The 11,403-nt window shown below is 41.0% G+C and overlaps 1 protein-coding gene across 1 annotated transcript; it reads left to right on the top strand.

Moving 5' to 3' along the window:
• The first annotated feature begins 2,070 nt into the window (after positions 1-2,070).
• On the top strand, positions 2,071-9,053 carry LOC118390035 (BTB/POZ domain-containing protein KCTD7). The gene is made up of 4 exons (XM_035780174.2): positions 2,071-3,079; positions 3,883-4,052; positions 4,239-4,417; positions 4,635-9,053. Exons 1-4 carry the CDS (start codon positions 2,777-2,779, stop codon positions 5,009-5,011), a joined length of 1,029 nt encoding a protein of 342 aa, XP_035636067.1. The 5' UTR covers positions 2,071-2,776; the 3' UTR covers positions 5,012-9,053.
• The last annotated feature ends 2,350 nt before the right edge of the window (positions 9,054-11,403 follow it).

Here is an 11,403-nt window from a genome sequence, read left to right as displayed (position 1 = left end):
AAAACGTAATAGTAAATAAAAGTATTTATTAGATTCTAACATTTTGGTAGAAAAATTGTGATATTTCATTTGTTTGAAAATACAGTAAATCAAGACATTTAATTAAGAATCCTTGGCCAAAAGGCATGTGTGGAGTAACAGCTTCTGTGTATTGGGTGGCACATTCAGGTATTTCAGGAGAGGGACAAGAGTTGGACCCTGTGGAGATAAAAAATAAAAAGTCAAAATAACTATATTGCAGCCAAGGTTTCTCTGGTTTCTCCCCAAGTGAGGGGTCAAATGTCAGACTAACCTTGTTCTCTCATCCTTATTAGGTAGACCTGGGGGTCAAGCCTAGCTCGCTGTAGACATTGTTGTCTCGTTCCTGGAGTCGTATGAGAAACATCTCACTGGCTATGTTGCCTTTCCTACGCACACTATCAATAAGTTGGCGAGCCTTATCCGCCCTCTGCTTGTACTTCTCCTTTATCCCCTCTATCTCTCCATTGTTCAGCACCTTGTCTTCCAAGAGGTCATACATCAGTTGGTCCAGAACGACCGTAGATGCCTTTTCAATGAATTTGGTCCTCACTCCATGCAGCTGCTAGGTTTGACCTGTTTACACTGCATTTAACTGGTATTAATCAGTAAATTATTCAGTGTATTCGGGAAAGTATTCAGACTTCTTCCACATTTTGTTGTTACAGCCTTATTCTAAAATGGATTAAATACTTTTTTCCCTCATCAATGTCCAGACAATAGCCCATAATAGCAAAGCAAAAACAGGTTTTTAGAAATGTTTGCAAATGTATAAAAACATGTTTACTGAAATTTCACTTTTACATAAGTATTCAGACCCTTTACTCAGTACTTTGTTGAAGCACCTTTGGCAGTAAGCTCAATTTCGAGTCTCATAGCAAAGGGTCTGAATACTTACGTAAATAAGGTATTTCTGCTTTTTATTTTTAATACATTTGCAAAAATGTCTTAACCTGTTTTTGCTTTGTCATTATGTGGTATTGTGGATTTAAAAATTAAAATAAGGCTGTAAACGTAACAAAATATAGAAAAAGTCAAGGGGTCTGAATATTTTTCGAAAGCACTGTAGCAATGGGTAGACCTACTTTCAATTACATCAACTGTGCGTAGTGATGCTTATTTGAATTTATCTCAACTAAACAATTAATTCATAGGCTCTTGTATAATTACCATTTAACATACATTTTGTAAATGCCTGGTCATTTCTGTGCCACCAAAATGCCACTTAAAACACAAATACACACACAGAATTGGGCAGAGGCTGGATAAAACGAGGGTAAGGAGAGTACATGGTGTTTTGTAGATTTATTATGACCCAGTTCTCACACCTTTCAACCGGTAAATAAATATATATATACTATATTTGTAAACGCATATAGCCTTTATACATTGTAGTAAAGGGGCCCTCTTAAAATGAGTTAGGAAGAATAACAAACTTGCTCATGATACAATACTGTCTGCTCTGCTGGCCTATGACAATCCAATGTGACACGGATACACTATTTCACGGTATTTTACCTGCCATCACTCAGCAGAGGTAGAACAAAAGTATTATGTAACCTTCCTGATTATCTTCACGCTCCTGTAGCCTATACTAGCTGCAAACTGTATTGTTCCTTATCCGTAGGTGTATTGCAGATCAGTGTATCCTGTATACTATAACTATAATATTTAAAGCTGAGAAAATAAACAGACTTTTCTGACAGCAACCTTCGGCAACGCACAAAGACCTACATACAGTGCCCGTACATATTTCATGATTTTGCGCACACACTTTCGCAAAAGCCAAGTGAATGTGAAACTGAAAGTGGGCTACACAGCTGACCGCTAAATAATACACAAGCCAGATAAAAATGCAGAATTTGCATTAACTAATGTGCATCTTGTCAATACAGAACCAAGGGAGAGTTGGTTTATGCGGAGCTATCTAACACATTTAGCAAAGTACAGAAGCACATTTAACCTAGTTTTATAGCCCGAATAAAGTAAAGTATTGCTTAATCATAAATGTACAATAAATATACACGATTTAAAAGACCGGGTGCAATGTCCAACCCATCTGAGATGTAAAGTCTATGGCCAAGACTGCGCCTCTAATGTAGGCCTAAGCAAAAAGTAACAATAGACCTATAGCTAAGTAACCTAGTGATGCAAGGCCAATATGAACTGTGAATATTATCACGGTTAGTATGAGGTTTACATTGTAGCAGCATTTTATAATTTGTCGAGCTATCTGGAGACTGGAACATTTGATCTACACACATTTCTTGTTGGGCTAATATTATTCGTAGGCTATATCAAATAATGTTTTAAAGGTTTGTGTTGTTTTCTGTATAAAATCACGTTTGCCATTGGTTAGTCTCTGTGTATACCGTAATTGACGCATTTTATGAATCCTTGAAAGGATATACGCTACGAATTTAACGTAGGCTAAGCAACCCACTGTAGGATAGAGTAGCCCACAGAACAGACGTTCCGTGGGCGTAGCAGTTTGAGGTTCTCGCTGTGCGCAACGTGGGCTTCTCCAAGCTACCGTATTGCAATATGTCAGAGAGCATTAGTAGGAGTTCAAGAAAAGTAGACACGGTAGACTAGCTCATACCATATTGTAAATGTCCGTCCCTATCAACTGACAGGTCCCACCCTAGGTTGATGACAGTGTTGTCCCCTCACAAGAAAACGTGGATTGTGCTTTATCCTTGGCGATTGGATTGGTTTGAGTTCACCTGACTCACACTCGCAGACCTGGTGTGTGTGCATGCAGCATTATGGATCCGACGAGGCTTCTAACGGAGAACGACCGCCGCTCTCTTTCAACAACTCCAGCCCGTTACCCGTGGCTCCTTCACGGGTAAGGAGGTTCGCTCAGGAGAGGCGAGCGCTCCCTCAGCCGAGAGTGATGGTGGTATTCTCGGCCGCAAATGAGATTGATAAACCAGGCGATGCAATGTCGAGTTCGGACTCTGCGGAGGATGATTTCCGAAAGCCAGCCACCCCCGCACCGAACCTAAATCTAGGCAAGTCTCTTCGTACCACCTTTAACGAATCTCCATCTCCAGAGGTAAGGACGAAATGGGCGTTTGTTGTTGTTTATTCTAGGAACGTTGTGGGGATTAAATGGGTTTAGGATGTGAGTGCAGTGGTGGCCATGGATATATGAACTGTCAAACGTCGCTATCGCTGAGAATCTCCTCTTTATCTTTGCACCTAGTCTATGAATGTCAGCATTATTTCGACCGTTTCTTTCCCACGCGTTCCACCTCTGTAAATGATATGCCATGGATCAATCTCCATAGGCAAGAGATGCATAAACCATGCAGTTCTTCTTCCAGTGTGATCTTTACCCTGATTGGTTCACCACCCACACAGAGGGCTGGCTCCTTGTCCCTATTGGCTCTTATCACATGGCTGTTATTATCTGTCACAGTCCCTTGCTGGGATTGACCTTCTTTACTCGTGTGGAGGGAAGCCCTTGCCTACAGTGTCATGTCCAGTGACCGTCACTTGTGTTGTTGGGCCCAATGTGTCCTGTCAAGATCTGCCCTGTGATTAGTATATTATCCTCAGTAATCCCATCCTGTTATTGCTGGTGTTATTATGCTACTGTGGAGCAACTGCAGAGGAGGATTAGAGGGAAACAAAAGACAATGACATTATAATTATTTATTGTACATGTCACAGGAATATTGCTGTAATGCTATACAAAAGTAATACAAAATAATAATATGATTATGGTGTCACGAATGCAATATGAATTAAATATATACACATTTTTTAAACAAAAATACATGTACTGTATTTTATGCACAGATTTTCCAAATTGGATAATGCACTTTTTCCTGATTTTTACCCAATCACCTGTAGTTTCCTGAGGTTATTTCTCTCAACGTGGGTGGGACCTACTTCACCACCCGCCTGTCCACTTTACGGCGCTATGAGGACACCATGCTCGCCGCCATGTTTAGTGGACGCCATCACATCCCACGTGATGCTGAAGGTCGCTTCTTCATTGACCGGGATGGGGCATATTTCGGGTGAGCTCTCTTTAAATAGCCAGCAGCAAAAAAATGCTTATTACATTCTAATAATAGTGAATGAGCATGCCAGTCCCTTATTCTACAACACTTTTGACATGAAACTGCCATTGAATGAACAGATTGAGGATAGTGGATGCAATTTTAACAAAAAACAACACGTGTGTTTGTATGTCCCTTGTATAGGGACATCCTGAACTTCCTGCGCGAGGGTGAACTACCTCAGAGGGGTCGTGTGAGGTCAGTACACAGGGAGGCCCAGTACTATGCTATTGGTCCCCTGTTGGACAGCCTGGAGGACACTCAGCCACTCACAGGAGAGAAAGTCCGCCAGGCCTTCCTCGACCTCCTGCCCTACTACAAGGGTAACCAACACAATAATCTCACACACTGAATCTAACTGGGTCAACCTAATTACAGATAGTAATGTCGCAACAACATGCTTAAGTTTATGTGACATTGACTATTGAAATTATTTCTATATTCAAAGTTTATACTTCAATAAAGTAGAAATGTGTCAATTAACTCCTTTAGAAAAGTTAGAACTGGAGTGAAGTTAGTTATCCCTTGTTTTGTTTCCAGATAATCTGGAGCGCATCGTGGAGATTGCCAAACTGCGGGCCATGCAGAGGAAGGCTCGCTTCGCCAAGCTGAAGATTTGTGTGTACAAGGAGGAGATGCCCATTACACCGTACGAGCGGCCGCTCTTCAATTCATTGCGCTTTGAGCGCACGGAGAGTGAGGCCAAGCTGTTCGAGCACCACTGTGAGGTGGATGTGTCGTTCGGGCCCTGGGAGGCGGTGGCGGACGTTTACGACCTGCTACACTGCATCGTCAGTGACCTGGCGGAGCGTGGCATCACCGCCGACCAGCAATGCATCGGTGTCTGTGACAAACATCTCATCAACCACTACTACTGCAAGAGGCCCATCTACGAGTTCAAGATCACATGGTGGTAAAGCAGGAGGACAAAAGATCTTGCTGTCTGAGTTGTGAGGCGGACTCTTGTCGTGTTATGCCAACTGATCTCCTTCCTGGTCCCTCAGGATGAGCGAGAATAGGGGTAGTCAGTGTTATTCTCCCTTTTCAAGAACGGAAACCTATGAAGTGCTGAGTTTACAGAAAGGAGGGAGTCTGGCTTTTGTGCTTCTGTTTCCTAACTCAATAGCTGTGACCAATGTTTCCTTTGTGTTGAATTTTTTTTAACAGTATTTACCTAGGGTCTCATTGGCTGCTTCTTATTTTTTACTTGTTAAACTCTGGGAGTTTTTGTTCTCATCCAACCTTGTAGATCGGCCAAGGTTTTTCAGAAAAGGGTCAAGTTAATCTCATATTGTGATTCCAGTGTTGTCTGTCCCTTTGTCTTCATTCCTACTTATGCTGTTATGCATTCTACGTTGTGCGTTTCTGTGGTAACCACTTTGTTGGTCGCGAGAGAAACTGGATGCAATTATGCAAGCTGGGGAAATATTGTTAAAGTATTGTATATAGCTACATGTAAATGTATATTTTGTTACTGATGCTGGTCTTTGATTTATACATTATATTTTCTGTCACTTACTCTCCCGTAAAGATTTAGAAGTCCTAGATTAGAGACACCAGTAAGTGTCGATCTTTGCTAAACAGTCTGTGATCAGCATGGCTTTGGAAAGTCATTATTTTTTTACCATTACAGTTTTAGAGACCCAAAGGAAATTAGAGAGTTGAAAATCAAATAGATTAAAGGGGCATGGTCAAAGTTATTTTACTTCAGTTTCCTCTTGATGGATCCCATATGTTCTTTTAACTGGAAATGTTTATCTGGCAGTTGAAAATGGTGCATGTGCTTCCTGTAAGTAAAATCTTACTGCCCCAGAATTTCTCTCTGAAGGGGTTTCTATAGATGAAGGAACATTTTTAATGTGCTGCTAAAAGTAATTTACACTTAAAAAGCTAAGAACACGACATATACACCACATGGCCAAAAGTATGTGGACACACCTTCAAATTAGTGTATTCTGCCATTTCAGCCACACCTGTTGCTGACAGGTGTATAAAATCGAGCACACAGACATGCAATCGCTATAGACCAACATTGGCAGTAGAATGGCACGTACTGAAGAGCTCAGTGACTTTCAACGTAACCATCATAGGATGCCACCTTTCCAATAAGTCACTTTGTCAAATGTCTGCCCTGCTAGAGCTGCCCCGGTCAACTGTAAGTGCTGTTATTGTGATGTGGAAACAAGTGGTAGGCCACACAAGCTCATAGAATGGGACCACCGAATGCTGAAGCGTGTAAAAATCGTCTGTCCTCAGTTGCAACACTCGCTACCGAGTTCCAAACTTCCTCTGGACGCAACGTTAGCACAAGAACTGTTCATAGGAGCTTCATGAAATGGGTTTCCATGGCCGTGTCGCCACACACAAGCCTAAGATCATCACCATGCGCAATGCCAAGCGTTGGCTGGAGTGGTGTAAAGCTCGCCACCATTGGACTCTGGAGCAGTGGAAATGTGTTCTCTGGAGGGATGAATCACACTTCACCATCAGGCAGTCTAAAGGATGAATATGGGTTGGGCGGATGCCAGGAGAACGCTCCCTGCTGCAATGCATAGTGCCAACTGTAAAGTTTGGTGGAGGAGGAATAATGGCCTGGGGCTGTTTTTCATGGTTCGGGCTAAGCCCCTTAGTTCCAGTGAAGGGGAAATGTTCATGTATAGCGTACAATGACATTCTAGAAAATTCTGTGCTTCCAACTTTGTGGCAACAGTTTGGGGACGGCCCATTCCTGTTTCAGCATGACAATGCCCCCTGCACAAAGCAAGGTCTATACAGAAATGGTTTATCGAGATTGGTGTGGAAGAACTTGGCCTGCACAGAGCCCTGACCTCAACCCTATCGGACACCTTTGGGATGAATTGGAACGCCGACGTCGAGCCAGGCCTAATTGCCCACCATCAGTGCCCGTCCTCACTAATGCTCTTGTGGCTGAATGGAAGCAAGTCCCTGCAGCAATGTTCCAACATCTAGTGGAAAGCCTTTCTAGAAGAGTGGAGGCTGTTATAGCAGCAGAGGTGGGACCAACTCCATGTTAATGCCCATGATTTTGGAATGAGGTGTTTGACGAGCAGGTGTCCATATACTTTTCCCATGTATGTGGTGACATCCATCTTTGGGTCTTTGGCGTTAGAACTTTATTGCTCGAACTGCTTCTATCTGCATTTTTGTCTAAATTGAGTTTTTGACATAGCCTTGTTCAATGTTCTCTACCTATATAATACTCAAAGTTACGAACTCTCATTGGTTTGAATGGTATCAGCAATTTTATCTTGTATTCTTTCGAAATTAACAACATGAATTGTGGTATTTTAAAGACCAATTATCTCAATCGTGTTTTTGCAGATAGAACCTTATAGTCCCACGGTCTCGAGTTGAGAATTTAGCAGATTTTTGATGATAATGTATATTTGCCGTTATATTGACATATGCTTCAACAATTCCATCTTCTTTTGCAGCATGACATAGATTAGTCATTCAAGTTTCATATGATAATTTTATATGACATGGTAATTCTACGGATTAAATAAATTCAGCTTAAGTGCCTTTTCCCAAGGGCAACTGTTTCACTTACATGGAGCTTAAACCAGGAAACCACACTATTTTTTTCTAATCAAGGACAACTGCAGTGACACTATTGTCACCTTCCCCGTGGGTTAGTTCTGTTTTCTTTTTTGTTCCCTGTGTTGTTTAGTTAATTAATATTAGATTTATACAGATGTCAGATTGATATGTCCATTCAATTACCTTTTCATAGAGTAGGCTACAAGTTCTTGTTTTAGAGGGCTCAGGATCAAAATGATTATGTGCAATGTTTGTGAATCCATGACTTGGTTTTCAGAATGAAATACAGTAATGTAGTGTTGTAAATGTATGTCCAGCTTGGTTCTTCTGGGAATAGGCCAATTAATGCTTTATAACAGAACAGACAACACATTACTGTATGTCCAGGCAGCTTGGTTGTTCCATTATAGGCCCATTAATGCTTTATAACAGAACAGACAACACATTACTGTATGTCCAGGCAGCTTGGTTGTTCCATTATAGGCCCATTAATGCTTTATAACAACAGACAACACATTAGTGTATGTCCAGACAGCTTGGTTGTTCCGGAATAGGCCTATTAATGCTTTATAACAGACCAAACAATACAGTATGTTATTACTGGGTGTCAGTCAGGTGGATCAAGGTGGATAGTATTTTTTACTTGTTTTGTGCTATTGATGTCATATTACACAGGTCTCTAAGTTTGGCTTGGATAATGTGACTTTATTTTCCTTCTGTTTAACTCTATGATACTAGGCTGAGTGATTGACAACATGTGTTAAGAGTTGCCACTTTCTTACTGTTGGGTGTCAATTGATTGGATTTTGTCGATTTTTATTTTTTACTGTCACAGATAGAGCCTTTAATCTTTTAAAATAGAATTGCAGGGATGGTTTGGGGGTTAGAATACATTTGTATTTATTTATTTCAGTATTTTAGGCAACTTATACTTGAGGAACATTCCTTGCACCTTATTGAACTTTCTCCCTTGGCTGGTGAATGTCTTTTGCAGATTCCATAGCTGGCCCATGTCTAGGCTGCTCGTGGCATGGGAAAGTTGGAAAAACAATGCACAGCTTGACCAGTGGCCTAATTTTTCAAGAATAATATCTTGCTTTAACTTACATATTGCATTATTTGTTGTAAGGGTATGCTCTATTGTGCTAATACTAAGTCATATTTTTTGTTTTTATAACAAGGTACAAATACAGTTTGCCTTAGTCTGTATAAAATGATCAGTGTCTGTAGTAGTGTTTTCTTCTTCACCGGCTGGGTAATGTTATGCATGCAATGTGCCAATGGTTCAAGTTGCCAAGTACAGTACTTCCATGAAATTAACCAAGCAACCTACCAAATAACTCCAGTTTCCTCAATTGAAAACATGTGAACGGAGATCTGGGATAAGTTGCTGATCTATCATTGAAACCAGGCTCATTTGTCAAATTCATCAGTGCAACAATTTGGCACCAGCACAACTAGACAATTGTTTTGATTGACCACATTATGGGCAGGGTATAATCTTTAGAAGTTTGTTGTCTTACGCACATCCTTACAAAAATAGGTGCTGAGCTAATAAAGAATAGTAGTAAAGAACAAGAAGGCCTGCACACTGTTAAAGATCAGTTTTGGATCAAAATGTTGTCAATAAAGAGGTGAATTGGGAGCTTTAACATTTTGTGACGCTTTAATAGTGTGCAGGCCTTCTTATTCTTTACCAGGATGCCATCTCTCCCTCCACTTCTTGGCATTGATCTGTGTCTTATTAATCATAAGCCTAATAATATATAGCTTCAAGATGCTGCTCTTGTATATAACAAAATATTCCACATAGTTGGTATACTGACTGAGGAATTATAATGGTTGAAGGCATTTAGGGTCAGGGTAGAAATAAACAATGAATTACATGAATGTTACTGCACTCCACCATTCCAGTCGTCCCAGTCGGTATTAGAACGCCTATACTGACTGAGGAATTATAATGGTTGAAGGCATTTAGGGTCAGGGTAAAAATAAACAATGAATTACATGAATGTTACTGCACTCCACCATTCCAGTCGTCCCAGTCGGTATTAGAACGCCTGCCTGTGGGGAAAACAACATGTGGTTACCCCCATTGACTTTCAAACGCAATTTTCTTGTTGACTGCTTGTTTAAGTCAACGTGTCTAAAGATTCATTTTAAACATTGCCTACCCCAGAGCATTCTCACTACTTCGGAAAATGTAATAGGGCTTCCTTCATGCCCCTTTTCATGATGGTGCTAGCAGCCATGTGGGTGAACGTTAGCTACCAACCCAAACAAATTATCTAGCCAAGAGACCAACAACACAAACACATGGAATATACTACAAGTAGTTGGTGGAGATACAAATGGACTACACTAAACAAGTTATATGTCTTAGCTAATTCTGATGAAATGCTTTACACTACTTGTAGCCTACTGGATACTATAATAGCCTGAAGCCACAGAGCTCTTGTCCCAGGCTCTATTTCACTACATTTATTTATATTTTTAGACGTATTTAACAAGGCAAGTCAGTTATGAACAAATTATTATTTACAATGACAGCCTACACCAGAGAAACCCGGACGACGCTGGGTCAATTGTGTGCCACCCTATGGGACTCCCAAACACGACCGGTTGTGATACAGCATGGATTCGAACCAGGGTGTCTGTAGTGACGCATCTAGCACTGAGATGCAGTGCTTAGACCGCTGCGCCACTCGGACGCTTTGCGATGCATATGTCGCGATTTCTGATCTGGTTACATGTCAATTGAACAACAACAGTAATTTTCTGGCATGTTTTGTTATGTCTGTGTAACTAAAAATCGACTACGAAATTGGGGCTTCTACAATGGGAGTGAATGGGAACGAATGTTTGTGTTCCACAATTTGTGGGCGTGGTCGAGGGAATTCCTTATTATTAAAGGACTGAGACTCAAGAGTATGCTCCACCTTTCCAGACAATTCCCAGCCACAGCCAGTGGCTACTAAAGGGTAGCTCGTCCTAGGACACTGAAAAATGGTAAGGATTATACTTTGTAAAGTTAATTGTAGAACAGTTAGCTACGGCATGTTTATAACTACACAAAGATACCTTAGCAAATATGTTTATAACTAAACCAAGAGACCATAGCCTGTCGCTTCCAATGGGAACAAATTAGGACAGAATAAGCAAGGAGGTGGGCAGAGCCAAGCATGAACCAGCGAGATCCTATTGGCGCGTTCTAGTATCGTCTGCATATTTCGGTTTGGGAACGCCTCATGTGAAGTGCGCGTGTGCAATAACTCCATTCGCCTTTGTACTCCAAAACAACGAGCTTTATAAAACTTAGTCCACTTTGTTCATAACATATTCTAGTTTTGGGAACAGAAAACTGTATTGAGATCAAATGTTTAATCGATGAGAAAATGTGCAGAATGTCGTCCAAAATCCATATCATTACATCTTCTCCCATGCCGGCCAGTGGGCTTCCTCTCACTACTATATTTGGTAGTGAGTGGAAACGCCAAGCGGAGGCTTCACATTTATACATTCGGTTGAATGTCTGTCTCATTGTTCTAGCATGCTGGCTAAATATCGTCAGACTGTGGTTAGGTGCCTAGCCAGGCAGGTAGCTAGCTAGTTATTTATTGTTGCCATTGAGTTTGACAAAATCTAACGCCTTGTGCTGAAACCCCGTTTATGTTTGTTGTAACCTGTACATTCTCCCCTGTCTTTGGCTTATCTTGGTTTGTTTTGCTTGTTGCGATAGCTAGTTAAC

The sequence above is a fragment of the Oncorhynchus keta genome, chromosome 11 (genome assembly GCF_023373465.1).
Source record: "Oncorhynchus keta strain PuntledgeMale-10-30-2019 chromosome 11, Oket_V2, whole genome shotgun sequence".
NCBI classification, from domain to species: domain Eukaryota; kingdom Metazoa; phylum Chordata; class Actinopteri; order Salmoniformes; family Salmonidae; genus Oncorhynchus; species Oncorhynchus keta.
The sequence above is the reverse complement of the archived record's forward strand: the minus strand, read 5'-3'. Positions and strand labels throughout refer to the sequence as shown.

Excerpts from the sequence above, each read along its gene's own strand:
- LOC118390035 (XM_035780174.2), top strand. The coding sequence starts at position 2,777 with ATGCAGCATTATGGATCCGACGAGGCTTCTAACGGAGAACGACCGCCG. Across the intron at positions 3,080-3,882 it reads ACGAATCTCCATCTCCAGAG|TTTCCTGAGGTTATTTCTCT; the intron begins GTAAGGACGAAA and ends AATCACCTGTAG. Across the intron at positions 4,053-4,238 it reads CGGGATGGGGCATATTTCGG|GGACATCCTGAACTTCCTGC; the intron begins GTGAGCTCTCTT and ends TCCCTTGTATAG.